General features: G+C 45.7%; 1 protein-coding gene across 2 annotated transcripts in view; it reads left to right on the top strand.

The window, feature by feature from the left end:
• The window catches only part of BRCA1 (BRCA1 DNA repair associated), a 65,563-nt gene extending 48,241 nt beyond the window's left edge, over window positions 1-17,322 (top strand). For both annotated transcript variants that reach the window (XM_040640558.1, XM_040640559.1), the window contains 8 exons: window positions 1,551-1,638; window positions 4,038-4,115; window positions 4,614-4,654; window positions 7,047-7,130; window positions 12,668-12,722; window positions 14,283-14,356; window positions 14,735-14,795; window positions 16,080-17,322. In XM_040640558.1, the coding sequence (XP_040496492.1) occupies window positions 1,551-1,638; window positions 4,038-4,115; window positions 4,614-4,654; window positions 7,047-7,130; window positions 12,668-12,722; window positions 14,283-14,356; window positions 14,735-14,795; window positions 16,080-16,225 (627 nt within the window). In that variant the 3' untranslated portion in view covers window positions 16,226-17,322. The remainder of the gene's footprint in view (window positions 1-1,550; window positions 1,639-4,037; window positions 4,116-4,613; window positions 4,655-7,046; window positions 7,131-12,667; window positions 12,723-14,282; window positions 14,357-14,734; window positions 14,796-16,079) is intronic.
• The last annotated feature ends 4,810 nt before the right edge of the window (window positions 17,323-22,132 follow it).

Raw genomic sequence — 22,132 nt, forward strand, 5'->3', positions numbered from 1 at the left:
CGTATCAAATGGATGCAATAGTGGGTGCCATTTATTGCACACCGAGAGATGACCCAGTCATTCTTAAGTATCTTTCTTAATATATCCTTCCTAGGCTTCCTTTAAGCCTTTCTTAATATATCCTTCCTAGAACCATTTCTCCTCTCTATAGGTAGTGGCTCAGGGGCCAAATGTATCCCACTGCTAAAAGGGCAGAGAGTAACCTGTGTCTGCCCTAGTAGATACAGTGAATAAATTCTCATCAATAATGCTAGAATTCCCATCTCACAACCATGCGTCCAGATCAGCTGTCTGTTCTGAAAATTCATACCTTTGTCTGCTTCTACTGCTCTTGATCATTTCCCTGTACATCTAGAATTCCCATTTATTCATTGAAAATTAGCATTCCCCTTTCCTTTGTTTTGTGAGTTCAGCTTTTCCGAGAGGCTAAAATGATCTAATCTTTTCTTGCTGTGGACAACTCAGAGCTGCAGATTAGACTGTAAGTGACTTGGGTACGTGTTGTCTTTAGGCAAGCCCAGAAGAAAACTTTTAGGCTCCATTCAGAGTTGCTGAAGTGTGGTAAATTTATTATGAAAGCTGCTGACTGTAGTACACATGATTAATTCCAAAGCCCATATTAAGATGATCTTTTCAGCAGTTGCTCTTCTAACTGAACACTGTTTCAAGGCTGGGATTTCAGCAATTAATCAGTTCAGAATTGCTAATGATCCTGGCAGAGGGCAGTGGCAAAAGGGGGAGGATGTCATTAGCTTCTCTAGCCTCCCTTTTGCAGTGCCCTGTGGCAGTAGGGAGCAAGGCAGCTTGAAAGAAAGATGCCTGCTCTCCGCGGCAGTATTGTACAGCGCAGAAATATTGGCATGGGTGGCCATGACCAGTACATGATGGCCCTTGGGAAGCAAAGTTGTTTACCAAACAGTAGCTACTGATGATGTCAGCTGTGTCCATAATGGATCTGGTTAATCCCTTTTACTGCCTATTGATTTTTATTTGGCTGATAGATTATAGCTAGAAGGCTGTAGCTTTCTTTTGGGAAGCATCTGAGTCTCCTCCAATCCTCATCCTTAAGAGGAATTGATAGTTTCCGCACTGACCTTTAGAAGCGTCTTGACTTGAATGTTTTGTAACTATCAGAGGGTTGAACCGTGTTTTTCAGCCACATCCATATCTGTGGCATACCTTTCTGAATAGGCTGGTTACCTCTTGGCTTCTAGAGTGTAGGCTGATAAATCTAAATTATAGTCGAGTATCACTCTGCAAAGAAACTGTTTTAGGGAATCAAATGATATCTGCTATTAAAGGGAAAAATTATTATTTTGAATCCTGGGTTGTAATTCCGTGTCTGTAAGCACAGACTATTTTAGAATGCTTTCCTCTGATTTCTACATAATTTTTATTAAATTACTATTTATTTTGGTCCTTCAGGCTCATTTGAATAAAAGGGATGTACCTTTTGTGAGGAAAATGGAGAGTCAAAGCTGGGGTAACCAACAGTCTAAGCTGTGTACTAGAGGTAATTTATTATAATGTAATATTTCATTTGATTTCAGATGCTTGTGGAGAAGTTTGCCAAAAAACACCACATCGCTTTAACGAATCAAATTTCTGAAGAGACTACTCATGTCATCATGAAAACAGGTATACCAAGAGCCTGATAGAGCATGTTGCATCTGTTGCATAAAACTACATGAAGAAATGGGAGAGTTTGTTAAGCAAAGCATGGATGACAATCTTCCAGCAGTCGATCAGTTATTTATGAAAGAAAAATAATAGTTTGGCTATGTCCTGACCCCCTTTTGTTTGGGTTAAGATTTGGAGAGTAGTGAGCCAGAACGGTGAGCCACTTCTAGTCCATCCTGCCTAGACCACACTGTGTGAAGGGCTGTCTGATAAGGCAGAGCCCAAGTCCTGGAGGAACACATGGGGCAAAGAGGGGAATGAAGCGACTTCGTGCTCAAAATCTGGGCGGTTGGAAACGCCAGCTCCATGTCCACTCCGTGTCCTAGCTCCACTCGCACACCTGGATTGAGTGTGGTTGACAGTTTTTCAGGAAGCAAGTCCACTGTCCGCTCTGAGGTGGCCTAGCATATGAACCAGGAAAAAGAGAAGGGGAAAATTCATTTGTCCTACACCTTCCTCTTTTTCAATCTTAATTATGGCTTGTATGATCACGGAGACCCCAGAGGCTTTTAGCTTAAATCTAAGCAAACATCTCAGGGCTGCTGAAAAAGCTCATTTGAAATTGGGCCTTATGAATATAAGCCTAGTGTCCAGAGCAAGCGAAGTGTAGACTCTGACCCCCCCGGCTGTATCGTCTGCGGGAGCGACTGCCCGGAAGACGACGTGCTCTGCTTTGAGCAGCGTGCTTTCTTCTGAGGCTGGGCAGTGACAAACTTAAACTAGAGTGTTTATCCAGACGTGGATGACGAGGATGGGGGACAGGCATTCATAGCAGCGTCATTTGAAGAACGGAGGAAGGAATGAAAAGACTGAAGTTAACGAGTCGACTGTCTTCAGTATTTGAAGAGCTGCTTTCTGGAAGAGGAGGTGGACTCCCTTGTTGGGCCCCAGAAAGCAAAGAGCAGTGCGTGCGGCACACAGAAGATGAAGACTGTAGTTCAAGTCTGAAAACCTTTCGAGTGAAAGTGACTCTCCGGAAGTACAGTGGTTCTCTCCAGGATGTTTCTGTCGTGTAGCTGCTGGCGCTTGAGCGTAGGGTCTGCACTCCTGGGCAGGGACACAGTGCCTTCGAAACCTCTAAGATCTTCGGTTTCTGAGGTGCAAAGACTGTACAACAGGGTCAGAGGATAAGGCTCACAGGAATCAGGTGCCAGGAGAAGGTACTTTGAACTAAGTACTGTTTTAGAGATGAATGTCATTAAAGTTTAATGTATCTGAAGCTGTAGTTTGGGAGCAAAGCTGCTGAAAGGTGAAAAGAAAACTTTAAAATGCAAATTAAAGTTGTTCAGTCTTTAAACAAAGGCAATACAACATTGGCTACTTTTAAACTAAAAATGAACTAAAATAGAATTCTGAGTTTAAAGTCTATTACTGAATCAACTTTTACAACAGTTTAAAAAGCTTTAAAAATTGAAGAAAGAAAAAAGTTTTTTTTTTAACTCGTGAAGAATTCTGGGAGAGAAAAATGGCTATTGCTTCCACTGGCAGATGGCCTACTGTGTTTAAGATTTAGTTAAATCAATTTCTCCTGTTTAAAACTAAGTGTTCTTTCCTCATTTTGCTTAGTTCTTCAAAGGGGGCCTTTGAGGGGCACCTGGGTGGCACAGCGGTTAAGCGTCTGCCTTCGGCTCAGGGCGTGATCCCGGCGTTCTGGGATCGAGCCCCACATCAGGCTCTTCCGCTATGAGCCTGCTTCTTCCTCTCCCACTCCCCCTGCTTGTGTTTCCTCTCCCGCTGGCTGTCTCTATCTCTGTCAAATAAATAAATAAAATCTTTAAAAAAAAAAAACAAAAACAAAGGGGGCCTTTGAAACGCTACGAAAAAACAGAACTGATTCTTCAGCTACTGCTTTCTGAAATACATAGAAAAGAGAAAAGCTGTGAAAATAGTCTCTTTGCCTGGCCCTCTCAGAGAAATTAGGAATTAAGGAGTTAGGACTCCCCAGCAGACGTTCTGGGGTGAAACTTTATCACTTACGTGGACATTTCAGATTCAGGATTTCACGTACTCGTGTCCTTTCACATTTTGCCGTCCAGTGACATAGACCTTCCGGTACTACTGACTCGGGGAATTTCTTGAACACAGTGACAGACATCTTGAGCTCCTAGAAGATAGAGCAGACCTTTCCTTTGGTGTTAACCTCGTGTCAGCCTCTTCCGGGCTTCCAAAGATGCACACTTCCTGGTTATAATTAGAGATGCTTCCAGCCTCTGAGTCTATCACCAGGGCTGTTGGAATCATCAATCCGGATTGATCTCAAGTGGCATAAGGAACTGGGGGCACTTTAACTTCTTACAGCAGAACTTCCTGATTTTTGTTTTCAGCTTCTAATCCTTTGGATGTTTTTCATCCTGCAGATGCTGAGTTTGTGTGCGAACGGACACTGAAATATTTTCTGGGTATCGCAGGAGGAAAATGGGTAGTTAGCTATTTCTGTAAGTACAATATAATGTCTCCCCTCCTCCCTTTAACACCTCAGAATTGCATTTTTACACCTAACATTTTTTAACACCTAAGGTTTCTGCTGATGCTGAATCTGAATTACCAAAAGGTCTTTAATGGTAACACTCAACTAGCTTTATCTTGAATGCATATCTCTTTGTTCAAATAAGCTGGTGATGTTGGGGGAAATGGATTTCTTTTTATAACTAATAGGACCTAATCTGCTCCTAGCAAAGTTAGCACATAACTGAGGATTTATTTAATACCAGGCAGAAATCCATGTGCAGCAGGCACTTTTATAATGTTTAAATTAAGCCAGCACTGTGTCTCCAGAAGAAAATCTATTAGGGAGCTGTGGCCTTATAGAGAGAGGACCTCTACTCAGTGTTCTGCCGTCTGCGCTGTTACCCGAATCGCTTCCCCGTCCACCTCCATGAAAAGAGCACCTTCTTCTGCCTTTGTGTGACCTGTCTTTTCTGTCATCTCTTTAGGGGTGACCCAGTCTATTAAAGAAAGAAAGATACTAGATGAGGTACGTACTCGATGTTACAAACGAATCAAAAAGACTTGGTGCCGCTGAGTCACAGAATCACTGAACACTTCTCTGCTTCCTTGCTTGTACTGCTTTCCAAAGACTTTCCCTGACGATGTGAATCATCAAGAATTGCACAGAGCAACGCAGGAAATTCTGTGTTCTCACTCATTTGTTCAAGTTTCAGTAGAAACAATCCTTTCCTCAGAGGGAGGAAAAGGAATTTATAAAGCGGAAAGAAAAGATTCGTAAGCCTGAGAAACAGGCCCACCTGATCTCACGTGCATCGACCTTTGTAGAAAACTCGTTGTCCACAGTCTTCTAAGGAAAACCCTTCGTATTAATATGCAAATGTATGTGCTTAAAACTCAGAGGCCTTTAAAGAGATGTTACTTTTACGATCCTGAGAACAGTGAGGTAAATAAGACAGCGTAGGAGGAGGAATAATTTTAGAACAGAGCCATCTAAGAGCTGCCAGTGACAACAGATCAGGCAAAATAAAATTAGCAAAAGCAGTTTTAAACTACTATGCTCTATTCAGCATATTCATAATTAATCAAATGACGTTTTTGTTGGTTTTAACTTTGATTCCGTGACCTAATATAATCCTGCTCTTGGGGAACAGGAATACAGCTGCAGATGAGACTGGTGGGTCCGTGCTCTGCTGGGATTCCTGTTCTATTGAGGGAAGACATACAATAAATAAAGATGCATTTAAAATACCAATAAAAGGGGAACCCAGGTGGCTCAGTTAGTTAAGCGTCTGACTCTTGATCTCAGCTCAGGTTTTGATCTCAGGGTTGTAAGTTCAAGCCCCGTGTTGAGCTCCACACTGGGCGTAGAGCCTACTTTAAAAAACCAAACAAACAAAACCAATAAATACTATGGAATAAAAACTTAAAAAAAAAAAAAAAAGAATGATAGTAGCCGGATAATTAAAAATAAATACATACATACATACATACTTACTTACCGTGGAGAACTATACAGAACAGACTAGCAACTGACTGAGGAGGTTGATTACCTAGGGACACCAGGGAAGGCTTTCTGAAAAGCTTGAGCTGAGACCTAAAAAACCAAGAATTGGCCTGGGAAAATGTAGGGAACAAATGTTAACAGGCAGAAGAACAGCAAGCATAAATGTCTTGCGGTAGGAATGAGTTTGGTTTATTAATTAAAGAAAAATAGGCCAGTATAGCTGGAGAGCAGCAGTTGGGGAATTATATGTAGGGAGCAGTGGTTGGACCAGGGGTTGGAGAAGGTCATGGACAAGGGCTAGATCAGGTAGGATTTGGTGGAAGTTGTGGTAAGGAATTTGAATTCTATTTGCAGGGTAATGGGTGGCATGGAGATGGTAAGAAGAGGTTGGTTTGAGTTATGTTTGGAGATAGGACCTGCTAAAGGGTTAAATTTGGAGGATGAGGTAAAGGGAGGCATTGAGGGGCTAAGGCTTAGGTTTTGGGCCTGAACAATAGAGTGGATGTTAGTAATAGTAAATCAGATAAGGAAGACCCAGGAGAAGCATCCTGAGAGGGGGCAGAACGGGAGGCAGGAGCAAAGTCAAGAGCTCTGTTTTAGATGTGTGAGTTTGGGGATTTATAGTAGACTTCCAGGTAGAGAGCTTAAGTAGGCACGGGGGTGCAATCAGGACAAGGAATTTGAGGGTCAGCTTCAAATAGGTGACATTTTTAGCGCTAGACTTTTCTCACTCAAGTGTCTATGAAATGTTAAGTGTTCTTTAATAACAGCCTATGGTGATGTTCACGGCTGTCTTCCCTATAATCGAGTTTCGGTCAGAATTATTCCTAAGCATTCTTTCCCAGAATTCGCCCAAAAGCTCTAACCTCCGCAGTCCCATTATTCTTTATTTCCTCATCCTTGACCATTCAGAACCAGTGATTTTGAAAAAGTGCTTTCTTTAGTGTGTTAATGTATATTTTATCATTTTGGTCTCATTAGCTGTAAATCTCTCGATGGAAATCTGAGAAGCCCTTATTTCTTTAGATGGTAATACGCAATTGATTTAAGAGATCAGGAATTCTCCAGTTTCCTTTATAACAGCACAGTATTAACAGTTTAATCTCAGTGCTAACTGAATGTTTTGAGAAGAGACAGATGTTGAAAATTAAAAAACATTAAGTCCCGATGAGGTGAAAAGCCAATTGTTCATTTCTACCCACAAAGATTTGCTTCAGCGAATTGATTTCAGCAGCTGAGATGCTGGTCATTTCATTCAATCCACCAGAAAGAATGATTTTTTGGGGGCAGGGGCGAGGTTGTCAAAATTCTGCCTGGCAGTACTGAATTCCTTAATACGATGTATATACTCTACTTCCATTGAAGGAGGCTTCTCTTTCTCTGATCCCTGTGGTTTGCTTTGGGTTTCTTCCAGCATGATTTTGAAGTCAGAGGAGATGTTGTGAATGGAAGAAACCACCAAGGTCCGAAGCGAGCAAGAGAATCCCGGGACAGAAAGGTAAAGGCCCACTCTGCCATGTTGACATGGCACCCACCACGCTGCATTCCAGTCCCCCCGTGGAGATGGTCTCATGCACCTGTAAGGGGCATTGCATCGTCACTGCTAGAGCACTAGCTGGGTGCTTCCATAGAGGTTCTTATTTATTTATTTGTTGTTTGTTTCTTTGTTTGTTTTACCGTTTATTTGAGAGACAGAGCACAAGCAGGGGGAGGGGCAGAGGGAGAAGCAGACCCCCTGCCAAGCAGGGAGCCCAACTCGGGGCTCCATCCCAGGACTCGGAGATCGTGACCTGAGCCAAAGACAGATACTTAACTGACTGAGCCACCCAGGCACCCCTTTTTTATTTTTTATTTTATTATTATTATTTTTTTAAAGATTTTATTTATTTATTCGACAGAGATAGAGACAGCCAGCAAGAGAGGGAACACAAGCAGGGAGAGTGGGAGAGGAAGAAGCAGGCTCCCAGCGGAGGAGCCTGATGTGGGGCTCGATCCCATAACGCTGGGATCACGCCCTGAGCCGAAGGCAGACGCTTAACCGCTGCAGGCACCCCTTTTTTAATTTTTAAAGAAGATTTATTTGTTTGTTTTAGAAAGAGAGCGCATGAGCAGGAGGGCAGAGGGAGAGGGAGAGAGAATCTCAAGCAGACTGCACTGAGCCTGGAGCCCAACACTGGGGCTCAGTCCCACGACCCTGAGATCATAACCTGAGCCAAAACTAAGTGTCAGGCGCTTAACTGACCACACCACCCAGGCACCCCTAGGTTCTTTTTCAGTTCTCCTAGCCCAGCAAGGTAAATAAGTATTCTCTCCATGCTATGAATGCAGGAACTTAGAGGTGTAGGGAAGCTATGTACTTTGGACTCCAGTCTGGGGTTCAAACCTCAGCTGGTAAGTGGCAGAGCTGGGATTTGAAACAGATGTGAAGCTAAGGCCTTTCCTGTTTCCACTTCACCGTGGTGTCTTTCTGTAGAGAAGTGTGGACATTGCTGCAAGGGGGATGAGACACATTGAGCAAAGTGGACATTGCTGCAAGAAGAGAAAGTGATTGATAAATCGACAGCTAACATCTTCATAATGTATACTGTATGCTAGGGTCTGCTCTGAACACACAATCAAGTTAACTAATAATTTTACAGGAGCCCGGGGTGCCTGGGTGGCTCAGTCATTAAGCATCTACCTTGGCTCAGGTCATGATCTCAGAGTCCTGGGATCAAGCCCCATGTCGGGCTCCTTGCTCAGTGGGGAGTCTACCTCTCTCTCTCCCTCTGCCTCTCCCCACTCCCTCATGCTGTATCTCTCTCAAATAAATAAAATCTTTGTTTTTAAATATTTATTTATTTATTTACTTGACTGAGAGAGCGAGTGAGCACAAGCAGGGGGAGCGGCAGGTGGAGGGAGAGGGAGAAGCAGGATCCCCACTGAGCAGAGAGCCCAACATGGGGCTCTATCCCAGAACCCTGGGATCATGACCTGAGCCGAAGGCAGACGCTTAACTAAGCCGCCCAGGCACCCCACAAATTAGTAAAATCTTTTTAAAAAATTTTTTACAGGGGCGCCTGGGTGGCACAGCGGTTAAGCGTCTGCCTTCGGCTCAGGGTGTGATCCCGGTGTTGTGGGATCGAGCCCCACATCAGGCTCTTCTACTATGAGCCTGCTTCTTCCTCTCCCACTCCCCCTGCTTGTGTTCTCTCTCTCACTGGCTGTCTCTATCTCTGTCAAATAAATAAATAAAAAATCTTTAAAAAAAAAAAAATTTTTTTTACAGCAGCCCTATGAGGTGTGTACTATAATTATACCTATTTTGTTTTAAGATTTTGTTTATTTGAGAGAGAGAGCATGAGAAGGGGTAGGTGCAGAGGGAGAGGGAGAAGCTGACTCCCCGCTGAGCCAGAAGCCTGACACAGGGCTTGATTCCAGGATTCTGAGATCATGACCTGAGCTGAAGTCAGACACTTAACCCACTGAGTCGCCCAGGTGCCCCCAATTATACCTATTTTATAGATGAGAAAATGAAAGCTCAGAGAAGTTGAGTGAATTGCCCAAGCTCACACAGCCAGTTGGAAACCCATGATTAGTTGAACACATGTAGTCAAGTTCCAGAATCCGAGCTCTTAACAATATCCTAGCTTCTTGGGACATGTGGCTGGCTCAGTCAGTGGAGCATGCAACTCTTGATCTCAGGGTTGTAGGTTTGAGCCCCACATCAGGTGTAGATTACTGGGGAAAAAAATCTTAATACTAGGGGCATCTGGTTGGCTCATTCAGAAGAGCATACGACTCTTTATCTTGGGGTTGTGAGTTAGAGCCCCATGTTGGGTGTAGAGATTACTTAAATAAATAAAAACTTTAATTAAAAAATCTTTAAAAAAATACCGCAGTTTCTTGGAAAGGTATAGAAGATTTCACAGAGGAAAAAAAATAGATTATCCTAACAACTTTACAAATGAACGACTGGAGGCCCAGAAAGACTCCTTGATTTTCCCCAGGTCGTACTGTAGCAGATGATGGAGCCAAAGCGATGTCACCCTCTCAGGGAGAAGTCCGGGCAAGATTTCACACTTGCCTGTCGGGCCTGAGCTGGCTGCTCTCTCAGCTCACTGACCGAGTGCTTACGTGCCTAGTCTGTGTTTCTTCCTTTTTTTAAATGTGCATCACTGGGCCTTTCCAAACAGTCCCATACGGAGCACCGTCTGTCCCTTTATAGAACTTGAGCAAGAACCAGCAGAGGTGATTTTCTAGAGAAAACTGCTTGGGCAGGGCTCTGAACCCTTGGGGTCAGCCCACCCCCACCCTCTGAGCCTATCAAGGAACTTCCAGATGCCAAGAAAAGCTGCTGGCGCTGTCTCTGCTTCTGCCTTCACCCCAGGGGAGTTCTGTGGGAGCCAGTCATTTGTTTGTATTTCCCTGCGTGCAAGGCAGAATTAGCACCAGATTCTTCCTCCTTCAAAGGAAATTCCAGCGTTTGGGGATTTTTCCTGATTTGGGGATGGCAATGATGGAAGGTGCCTGGGCACAGTAGTGACATTCTGAAGATACTAAATGTCGCCATAGTGTTTTCCTGTGGGAGAGGAATGTGTCTGTAGAGCCGAAACTTCAAATTTCTTATCTCATAACTAGACATCCTCATCAGTGAGTGTCAGCTTGGATATAAAAATTCCTAATCTTTTGTCCTTTTCACGGCACCATTTGGCTCCAGCCAGCCGCCTGGGGAGAGCTTTCAACATTACGAGCAGCGAGGTCCTGTCAGCTGGTTGGGATGCCGTTTCTTCATACAGATCCTAAGAGTGGCATATGCGGACGCTGTCACAACAGAAACAGACTTGTCCTGCTCCTCTTTTTGTTGTTATGTTTTGTTTTGTTTAAAGACTTTACTTATTTGAGAAAGAGAGAGAGATAGCGAGAGAGAGCAGGAAAGGGGAGGAGAGGCAGAAGCAGGCTCCCCGCCAAGCAGGGAGCCTGATGCGGGTTTCGATCCCAGGACCCTGGGACCACAACCTGAGCTGAAGGTAGACGCTTTACCAACTTAGCCCCCCAGGCACCCCGACCTGCTGCTGTTTCTTATTCCTGTGGCTCTAGCTGAGATGAGAGTGGAGAGGCTCATTTCCTGAAGGCCTTCGTGAGTTTTTAGCTCCTGATTTTTCTGTACCCTGGTTTCTCTTATTTGAAAGGAGGTGAGTTCCAGGCCTAGGCAGGTTCCTTTTTTGTGGAATGGGGAGAAAGAGGGTCAAGAGAAGGATGGTTACCCAAATGATACCCATCCAGCCAACTGACACAGCTTCACATTTCTTCTAAATGATTAACCTAGCGGGGCGCCCGGGTGGTTCGGTCGTTTAAACCTCCAGCTCAGGTCGTGCTCTCATGGGTTGTGGGATCAAGCCCCACGTTGGGCTCTGCACTCAGCGGGGAGTCTGCTTGAGAGGTTTTCTCTCCCTCTGCCCCTCCCCCCACTGGTGCTTGCGCAGTGCGCACTCTCTCTCTCTCAAATAAATAAGTAAATCTTTGAAAAAATAAATAAAAAATAAATGATACCCTAGTGCTTGCCTAAGAACCTGTGCCAGTGTATGTGTAAGAATCCGCCTGTCACATGAGCCACACGAGGCTGTTGAAATTCTAGATAACTAAATTAAATAAAATATGAAGTTTAGTTCCTCACTCACCGTAACCACATTTCAAGAGCTTGGTAGCTACATGTGACTTGTGGCCACCTTATTAACACAAATATAGAACATTTCCATCATCATAGCAAGTTCTTTTGTTTTTTAAAGTTTATTTCCTTATTTAAGTAATCTCTACACCCAACGTGGGGCTCAAACCCATGACCCCGAGATCAAGAGTCACATGCTCCACCGACTGAGCCAGCCAGGCGACCTCAGAAAGTTCTTGTGGACGGTGCTAGCGAGCACTGTATGTAAGTGGAAGAGGCGTGTCGGGGGTGCAGGATAATCTGTGTCTCCCGGAAAGCAGGCAGGCAGGTCAGCTCCATGAGGAGAGGCAGAGCCAGACTTGACTTCCAGATTAGATTAACTTGTAGATAAAGAAACGGTTTTGGGGGCACCTGGGTGGCTCAGTCGATTAAACGTCTGCCTTCAGCTGAGGTCGTGATCCCTGGGTCCTGGGATCGAGCCCACATCGGGCTCTCTGCTCAGCAGGGAGTCTGCTTCTTCCTCTCCCTCTGCCCTCCCTCCCCTCCTGTGCTCTCTCTCTCTCAAATAAATAAAATCTTTTTTTTTTTTTAAGATTTTATTTATTTATTTGACAGAGATAGAGACCAGCGAGAGAGGGAACACAAGCAGGGGGAGTGGGAGAGGAAGAAGCAGGCTCTCAGCGGAGGAGCCTGATGCGGGGCTTGATCCCAGGACTCCGGGATCACGCTCTGAGCCAAAGGCAGATGCTTAACGACTGAGCCACCCAGGTGCCCCTCAAATAAATAAAATCTTAAAATAAAAAGAAAGAGAAAAGAAAAACCGTTTCGGTTGCCGGAAGGAACAGTGGCCATTCTCAGAGCAGTGTGAAGGTAGGAACAGATGGTCCGAGGCCAGAAGAAAGTCAGAGGACGAAAGGAGCACGTAAAATCGACATAGACTTCTCTGCCAGTTAGGGTGCTGGTTAGCCTTGATGTACCAAGTCTGGAAAAACAAACTGCAGCTTACAGGTTGAATTTCTTGCCATCCAAGCGTTTTCTTAACTATAAAGAGGGCTCGTTTTTCTTTTGTCTCAACAAGAAGTGAAGTCACCAGGAAGGAGCCTGGGCCTGACTGGTGGCAGAGCGGGATGCTGAGCCTCTGACTACCAAAGACTGGCTGTAGCGTGGGTGCACTACACACACGCTTTTTTTTAGAAGTCTTCTAAAATCTGTCAGTGTTCGGGCATGGGACTCATGGTCTCTGGGAAGCGGCAGAAATGATCAGGTGGTAAAGAAAAAAGAAAGTCCTTCGTTTTGGAGAGTCTGTTTGTATTGTTTTTTATAAAATGCATACTCATTTATAATTAGTGTTTCTCTCTCTCCATCCCTCTGTCCCACGCTTCTCCCAGATCTTCAGGGGCCTAGAAGTCTGTTGCTATGGGCCCTTTACCAACATGCCCACAGGTAAGAGATTGGGAGAAGCACACAGTCCGGCACCAGCCTTTCCCTTCCCTGGTGGAGTGTTACAGGAGAGACCGTTTTAAGGGGCTTCCTCAGATTGGCGAAGTCCTCTAGAGCGTATTCTGTTTCTCTACCATCTGTCGGACAAAACCGCACCTAAATGTTACCCTCTGTCCAAAAACCAGCCCTGCGCCCCTTCTCAAGAGCTTGAAGGCCGTGAAAAGTTAGCTTCTAGGATGCAGCGTTCTGTGCTCAGACGGACTAGAGGTGCCCTTACGGCCCTTTGGTTTGCGAAAGGAGGGAAAGAAGGAGGTGGGGAGAAGATACCTTTCAGGTTTGTAAATGCTAAGAAAGAATTCTGCTCCTCCGAAATCGTCTTCATTTGATACTGAGAAACAAACACGGCAGCTACTAAGCCCTGTGGGCCTGGGCCCCACACAGGCCCAGAGCAGGCAGGGAAGGGCTCTGGGTGAACATTTTCTAATTAACTCGGACATTGCATGTGATGTTATGTTCAGCAGTGCTGTGGGGCTCCACCCCGGAGCTGTGTGGCACAGAGGCCCTGGCTTGTGTACAGATTTGGTTTGTTCTTTTCAAAGCAAAGTCCACCCACCTTTGCTTCTGTGCCCACTTCCTCTCCAGGGACCAGGTTCTCTTGTTCCTTAAAAGATGGCCTTGGCATCTGGCGGGGACCGATGAGTGGCAGCAAGAGAGCCCGGCAGAGTAATTTTGCTTCTGTCTTCTTTATTGGTTATTGATCGGATTTTTATGAAATTTCCAAGTGCCACTTGGGGATTTCTCAGTGTTTTTGTTCTTTGGTGTATGAAGACCAGGTCTCTAGCAGGTATCATTTTGGAGATGAGTCAGTTGACCTCTGTTCATTTAGACAAACAGGAGCCACCTCCGTTATCCCCAGAAATGGACTGATGAGAAAAGAGCACCCAAAGAGGCCCAGGAGCCATTCATTGGTCTGTTCTGATTTTCCGGGTGCAGGTGGAACACCGCTACAGTCCCTTTTGATTTCTATTCCCCCGAGAGGTCGATTCCAGCTCAGCGTGGAGCCCTTCCCCCCGATGTACTGAGTCTCCGTTCAGGATGATGTGTATTTTTTTGACTGACTGAATTATCTTCCTGTCTCTTGACATTTGCAGTAATTACCACCCAGGATGGTGCCCTCAGTGGCCGTGATTATCAATTACCAACACAGAATTAGGCAGGGAGGGAGGGAAGGCAAGTGGGTATTTTTTCACAGCGCCTTAGCCGGCAATTTAGCAAATTAAGGGAAATTGGATCTTGTTTTATTTGAGAGACTATCAAACCTTATCTACCAAGGGGCCTTCTGGGGACCGATGCCCGGGGTAACGTATCGGTGGCAAACTGACTTAGAATGCATACCTGGTATCGATTCTCGTTCAAGGCCTCTCTGTCCTTTTGGAGCAGAGATGGACACTCTCCCAGTTCGAAGTCTTGCTGTAAGCGTTCATCCAGGGGAGCGTGGGGTAGAGCGCCCAGGTTAAGTGTGTAGGGCACGGTGGTGATTCTAGGTCTCTCTGTGCTATTTAGATCAGCTAGAGTGGATGGTGCACCTCTGTGGGGCTTCTGTGGTGAGGGAGCCTTCGTCATTCACTCTCAGCAAGGTGAGTGTTTGATGCCCTGTCAGAGGGGGACTGCACAAAATCTGCCCTGTGACTGAGCAGGGCTGGCCCCCATCGGTCCCTGGGAACCCTGCCAGTGGGCCTCAGAAGCCTCTCTTCGCCCGAGCCTTCCCTGATCGTGTGCCAGTGCCAGAAAACGCCCATGTGTGGTGGATCTAGAAGGACTGGAGTTCTCTAAGTATTTCATTCACTACGAAGGCTCTCCCTCCAGCACTTCCTTTTTGCCCCGTGCGCTTACCCCTCCCCTCTGTGGTTGCGCCTAAAGTAGTCCGCTTCAGCGCACCACCAAGAAGCGGTGAAGTGACTTGCAGAGAAGTCCAGCTCTGATACCCTCCATGCTGTTTCCTTCCCGGGATGCAGGGTACTCACCCAGTGGTGGTCGTGCAGCCGGACGCCTGGGCGGACGACAGTGGCTTCCATGGTAAGTCTCGCTGTAAGCCTTTGTCCAGAGGAGGATGGGTGGCAGGGCCCAAATGAAGTATGCAGGTGACTGTGGCGATTTGAGATCTAAATGTCCCGTTCAGTCAACTGGAGTAATGGTGCGCCCGTGTGGGGCTCCAGAAGGCCGTGGGCATGTGCCTGTGACATACAGGGTCCTGTGTGATGAGTTTGCTTCACCACAGATCACCCAGTGTTTGATTAGCACAGTTCTTAGGACTGGGGCGCCTGGGTGGCTCAGTCGTTAAGCGTCTGCCTTCAGCTCAGGTCATGATCCCCGGGTCCTGGGATCGAGCCCTGCATCGGGCTCCCTGCTCGGCGGGAAGCCTGCATCTCCCTCTCCCACTCCCCCTGTTTGTGTTCCCTCTCTCGCTGTGTCTCTCTTTGTCAAATAAATAAAAATCTTTAAGAAGAAACAAAAACAAAAAACACAGTTCTTAGGACCTTCTAGGTGCTCAGTGAATATTTGAAGGAAGGAAGGAAGGAGGGAATGGCTAAAATGTCCTTTTAAAACTTCTTGTGGTTTGCTCATTTTGCATTATAAATAAGTAATACGTGAGCTATTTCCATTGGTGGGGGTTAGATATTAATTAATGTTCATCACATAAAATATAAATGAGCACAAACACAATAAAATAATCCCAGTAATCCCACCACTTAGAGATGGTGAAGGTGACATTGTCCCAGGCATATGTGTGTATATATGTACATGCATGTATTTTACACACATGTGATCATGCTCGTCATACTGTTTTGCTTTCTCACCTAAGAGGTTGCAAAATCATTAAATTGCAGTGCTGTTTTGTGCTCTCTGGTGACTTTTCCTTTTTTTTTTTTTTTTTTTTTTAAGATTTTATTTTTATTTGAAAGAGAGAGAGCAGGGGGAGGGGCAGAGGGAGAGTGAGATAATCTCCAACAGACTCCGCTGGGCTGGATCTCAGAACCCTGAGATCATGACCTGAGCTGAAACCAAGAGTTGGTCACTCAACCATCTGCGCCACCCAGGCGCCCCTGGGTGACTTTTCCTTTAACATATTGGAGTTCATGTTAGTAAAGTTGCCAGAGGCTGTAGGCTTTCACCAGCAGTCATTCCTCAGGCTTCTGAATGAGGTCCTGTGTCCTGAAGCATTACTTACGATCAGCAGTTTTGCACCAACCTGAGTGACGCTGTGAACTCATACAGCCAGGTCCCGGAGTAGACTGACAAGAGTCTGGTCTGGGAAAAAGTGCAGTGACACTAATTTCTGCTTGTGTTCTCTGTCCCCAGCAATTGGGCAGATGTGTGAGGCACTTGTGGTGACCCGAGAGTGGGTGTTGGACAGTGTGGCCCTCTACCAGTGCCAGGAGCTGGACACCTACCTGATCCCGCAGATTCGCAGAGCTGCTGCTCACGCCAGCCAGCCATGTCCGTAGCGTCTGGGGCCTGTCTCCATAGGACCCTGACAACGATCCTAAGAAGCAGCCTTTTTCCAGGCCCTGGGGGCTCTTCTTCAGTCCTTCCACAGTCCCGGTTACTGAATATTTTATGTATCTCAGCCTGAGAAGAAATTCTGGCAATGCAAGGGTCTCTTAAAGATTTTCTGCTTCAAGTCACCCTTTGAAATCTGCCATGAGCACAAAATTGTCGTAATTTTTCACCTGAAAAGAATTTAAAACCATTTAAACCCCACCAATTGAGCAAGATGCTGATTCATTATTTATCAGCCCTATTCCTCATACTGGGGATGTCGGCTTAGAGCTGGGGGCACAGAATGGCTAGCCTCACGAGAGTAGCTGGTCTCCCTAAGTTTGCTTCTCTAAAACCCCGTGTTCATAAAGGCCAAGAGTCAGGCCCTTCAGTGGAAAGCGAGTCCTTGGGGAATCTGTGACGTGACTTAAAATCAGAACAGTCCTTGGGCAGCTCTCAGATGTTGGAGTGGAGCACGGGTGGGGGCCAGAGGGATTCAGAGGCAGGTAATAGATATAAATATGAACCCTGAGAGTTAGAGGAGAGGGGAGTCACGCTGGCCCTGATCTCCGGAAGTCTGTGCTATAGTCCCTGGATTTCTAAAGAATTTCTTAGCATGGATGTGCTCTGAAATGGCAGAATCTTTTCAAGAATTGGAGTCCGAAGAGAGTCTTCTAATTCCCCGTTAGAAATAAATACAGTATTTATTGTTGTAGCTCTGATATGTTACCCATTCCTCTTGAAGCATAAGATCTCCGATATGAATATTTCATGTCTGTAAAATGACGGATCCCACCAGGAAAGGAGCTGTTGCTTTCCTTGAGGTAATTTTTTTCTCTTTGCCTCCTATTGCTGAACCGTACAGCCTCATAAATAATTTTGTTTGCCGAAAGAAGAGAAAGTGTTTTTCATCAACTCATTATCCAGGACTGTTTATAGCTGTTGGAAGGAGCGGGTCTTCCTTAGCCCCCCAGCGTGTGAGGGCATATAGATTTGATTGTACAAAATGTTTTGTAAATGTTGTGCTGTTCACCTGCAAATAAACTTGGTAGCAAACACTTCCACCGAGCGTGACTTCTTGTGGCTTACAGCTGCAGACCTGCTCAGACCCTTTCACTGTACTTCCGTCTCCTCATCTGTAAAATGGGGGTGACAATAGTACCAACCCCGAGCGTTAATCGAGGAGACCTCAGTTCCTACTGTATCTGCTGTCGCTGCCACAGCAAATTGTCACAAACCTAATGGCTTAAAGCAACATCCATTTATTACCTCACAGTTCTGTAGGTCAGAAGGCCAAGTTGGCTCAACTGGTTTCTTTGTTTCGGGTTTCGCAAGACCAACATCAAGGCAGCAGGGCTGTGTGCCTTTCCAGAGGCTCTGGGGATGAATCCGCTTCCAAGCTCATTTCATGTTGTTGGCCAGATTGTTCCTTGCAGTCGTGGGACTGAGAATCCCCATTTCCTTACTGGCTGTTGGCCAGAGGTCATCCTTAGCCTCTCCCACATTCCTAGGCTCATGAACCCCTAGCTCCATCTTCAAAGCCAACAAGCAACACTGGTCAAAGCTCTTCTCATGTTTGGAGTCTCTCTGATTTCCCCTTCATCTCTGACTGCCGGATCTAGCTCCTGCCAGAGAAATTTCTGTTTCTAAGGGCTCAGGTGATTTGATTGTGCCCACCAGGTAATCCAGGGCGATGTCCGTATCTTAAGGTCCATAACCTGAATTACAGCTGCAGGGCCCCTTCACAGCAGGACCTAGATTAGTGTTTGATTGAATAACCGGGGGACAGGAGTTTGGGAAGGGTATCTTGAGATTTCTGACAACCACTCCTATTTAACATACTTAATCCACGGATAAGAATCTGTATCATCATTTTTTGGTCTTCACATGTTCAGAGATTAGAGTCCTCTTAGAGGCAAAGAGAATTTAAATCCTCACACGATTCAGCACTGCCACGTTTGTAAGGAGGGTGGGTGGGTGAGGGAAGAATGGAGAAAAAGGAAGGAACTGGCATCACGTTGGTCTCATGTGGTCGTCATCACAGCCCTAGGAAGTGGGTATTTGTCACCTCATTTGAAAAAGGAGAATGGGAAAGAGAAGATTTTGCTCAGAGTTTGCACAGCTGGTAAGTGACAACCTGGAAACCCAAACCCATGCCCTTTCTGCCCCACCGTGCAGCTTCCCACCCACATCCGTCCCGGACCCGGGTCAGAGGCACTGGCTCAAGCCTCAAGGGAGTTTGGGGAGAGGAGTGGGTTGTGAGGGGAACTAGCACCCGAGACTCTTGCAGGCCACTGTGGGAGGCAATAGAATGTTCCTGCCTCCCAGCGGCAGCTCTCCCCAAGGAAAGCAGCCCTCCTTTGCCCTCAGCAGAGACTGGCAGGATTGGCTCACGGCTGCCTGTTTCCACCTCCGTCCAGCCTCCAGCTTATTATTGCTTATCTTTCAGTGATCAAAGCCTTCCGGTCCAGGGGCGCCTGGCTGGCTCAGTCAGTAGAGCTTGCGACCATTGATCTCTGGGTCGTGAGTTCAAGCCCCAGGTTTAGTGTGGCAATTACTTGAAAGTAAGCTCTTAACAACAACAACAACAAAAGCCTTCCAGTTCAGCCTCGCCTACAGCACCACCTCTCCTGGGCTCATGCCAGCCCCACCGTCTACCCACCAGGGAGGGAGTCCATGGGGCTTGGTGGGAACAGTAAAGGCAGGTGGGAAGCGAGTGCTACTGACACAGTCTTCAGTCACAGTGACAAGCCACGGCTTGCTGAACCCTGGGGGTGAGCCAGGACTCAGCCTTCCCAGGAATCTTGGGTGAAAGCAGGGATGACTGAGACACATAAAAAAGTTTTCTGTAACTATCTCTCGAGGTCTTCCGACAAGTATCCACCCCGTGTGTTTTCTCGAGCTCTGCGTAGCCATTCCCGGAAGTCAGCTTCTGGCCCTGGCCTCATGATGCTTGGCCGGGTTTTAGAGGCTTCGCTGATGATGAAGTAAATCTACTCGCTCCTTTGACCTCTGGCTTTAAGACGGCCTCCTGCTGTTCCACCCCACAGTCTAGCCCTCTGGGCACAGCAGCATGGCGGGGGAGGGGGGGGTGTCCCACTGCCTTTATCTCATCTCACAAACGAATTTATGCAAAGGAGCTGGAAGGGCAGAAGAGGAGGGATTATCATGCAGGTGCAGGGAGGGGGGCCTAGAGAAGAGCTCTGTAGATTATCTCCCTCCTAAAAAATGCAACCAGAATCATCAACAAAGTATCGGCTCAGAAGCATGCAGAAGAAAAAGAAAGGAATCAGTGTTGGGGTGGTTGGAGCGGAAGAAGCCAAGCTGCCCAGAATGTACCCTGCGAAGGCTGCGAGGAGCAGATAAGAGGGCCCCAGAGGCGGGCAGCGCGGGGAGAAGGGCAGTGCGAGGGGCAACGGCAGATCTCCCCACGGAAACCCGAGAGAATAGGGCTTGCTAGCCAGGGACCCAGGGAGCTTGCTTATCAAAGGCTGTAGACTGGCTGAGCCAGAGGCCCCTTTACCGTACTTCAGTGATGCTTAGCTCCCCCAAACAGCCTGTAAATCTGCCCATAACGAGGAGAAAATTAAAGAAATGAATCTGGGCAAATAGAAAATTAAGGCGAACTGGAGACAGCCAGCTCCTGTAGAGAGCAGGGCTTGGGGACATGCGGCGGAGGGGGGCAGCGGGGTGGGGGCTGGGGACTGGTGATCCTGAAGTGAGTCTGAATGATCAGGAAAATCGAAGCAATGGTTGGAGGGTCTGGAAGCAATGGGAGACTGGAGAGTCTCCCCCCAAGTTATGGGGACCGGCACAGACGGACTTTAGAGACCTCGTTTCCAGGACCCAGAACGATATGGCAGTTTCACAAGCAGCTTAGTGGAGGGACCCTCAAACCATGATCCCCTGATGGGGACTAAGCGGGGGAGGGTGAAAAAGACCTCCAGGAGCAACTTGTCAACTATGCAGGTTCCGGGGCCTCACGCCCCACGTACTGAGTCAGAAACTGGCTGCCGGGCCCAGCAATCTCATTCCGAAGCAAGCTCAAGTTTGAGAACCACTGGCTTAAGTGTAAGGGGCTGCTGAGCGGTGTAAAATGTTACCTGAGGTCTGTTTGGTCTCCGGGAGAGGTGGCTCTTGGACCTCTTAAGGAAAACTAAGGTTTGTGGGCGGGAGAGTGGTTCTTATCTCCCAAGGTTGCAGCCTCTGGCTTCAGTTGACTCTAAAATGGCCCTTTCAATAAATACAAAGCAAAGGACAAAGATTAAATTATATTAGCAGCCTAGGAGCAGAAGGGCCAGACTGCTTAAAAAAACAGCTAGAGATTTTATTAATATTTAAATTGCAGTGAAACCACAGCTGCAGCCTTTGACTCCAGCATAGAGATATGCAAATGGGGCTTCCTAAAGAAAGGCAATTTCAGACAGCCCGCAAGGTAACTAGAACACATAAAACAAATGATTTTGTAATTTATCTTTATTGACTGATGGAGAGAAAGGCGTGTAGACAACCCTCACCTGCAACCAAGATGTGTCTCTTCAGTAGGTAAATAAGCTCTGTATACTTCAGACAATGGAATATGATTCACTATTAAAAGAAATAAGCCACTGGGCTATTAAAAGATATAGAGGAAAAAAAAAGTTAAGCGTACATTAAATGAAGGAAGTCAATCTAAAAGTATACATATTGTCCAACTATATGACATTCCGAAAAGGTAAGACTATGGAGAAAGTAAAATCTACATGGAAGTAGACAAAATAGCTACTACTTTCCTCCTGTAATAAAATTTTAAATTACTTATTTGAGAAAAGACTAACAATACACCTCCCCTCAAGAAGGAAAAGGAAGGAAGGAAGGAAGGAAGGAAGGAAGGAAGAAGGAAGGAAGGGAAGGAAGGAAGGGAAAGAAAGAAAGAAAGAAAAAGAAAGAAAGAAAGAAAGAAAGAAAAGAAAGAAAGAAAGAAAAGCAATGGAAAGAAAATAAACAGAAAGTACAAATTTAATGTTAGATTAATAGAAAGAAACTCTGACACCAGTGAAAGGGAAAGCTAGTACATCTTGACAGAAGCCTTTTAATACTTTCCTTTGATTCCCACAAAATCTATTATCTCCTGATGATAAGAAAATAATAAAATCTACAAAATTAAAATAGTTAGGCTAGTCTAATTCTTCCTTTTACACTGTTGATAATAAGGTTTTTTTACTTTCACTATCCATGGCAAATATAGTTTCAATAAAATAAAGTACTCAGTATCTTCATCAAGATCCCTGATGAAATGTCTCATACCACTCACAATAAATCACAAGTCTGAAAATAATATATAAAGACTATTATTTTCTACTTCCTACCTTCATCACTACTTTGATCCTGCTGAAGTGTAGACTGTGTACGGTGAATCTCTTCTTGCTTTTGCACGCATCCAGAAATTGCCCAGCAGATGTTTCTGACTCCCAGTCACACATGTCAAATTCAAATCCACAGACCTGATACACTACAGAGAGGCGTGAAAAAAGATAATAGTGGTCCATCATAGTCTACTAGGGTGGCTAAGCTTAGCCACAGTTATGTGTTGTAATCAAGGCTTCACACACACACACACACTCACTCACTTCACTCACTAGGTATGAATATATACCTAGAAATTTTGCTTCAGTGTCTTGAAATTTACCAGAAGACCCTTGTTTTTCAAAAGTTCTTCCTTGGTCCAGATGGGCATCCTCCCAGAGGAAAACCATTGCCATTCAAAAGTGAAAAGATGTTTTCACTTTTCTGTACCACTGCTACACTTACAATTTTAAATGGCATACATAACATCTTTGGATCTCATCTATCTTATAGAACTATGTTAGTTTAAATCATTTGCTATTCATTAT

This window comes from Ursus maritimus, unplaced genomic scaffold (genome assembly GCF_017311325.1).
Source record: "Ursus maritimus isolate PB19 unplaced genomic scaffold, ASM1731132v1 scaffold_24, whole genome shotgun sequence".
Taxonomy (NCBI): domain Eukaryota; kingdom Metazoa; phylum Chordata; class Mammalia; order Carnivora; family Ursidae; genus Ursus; species Ursus maritimus.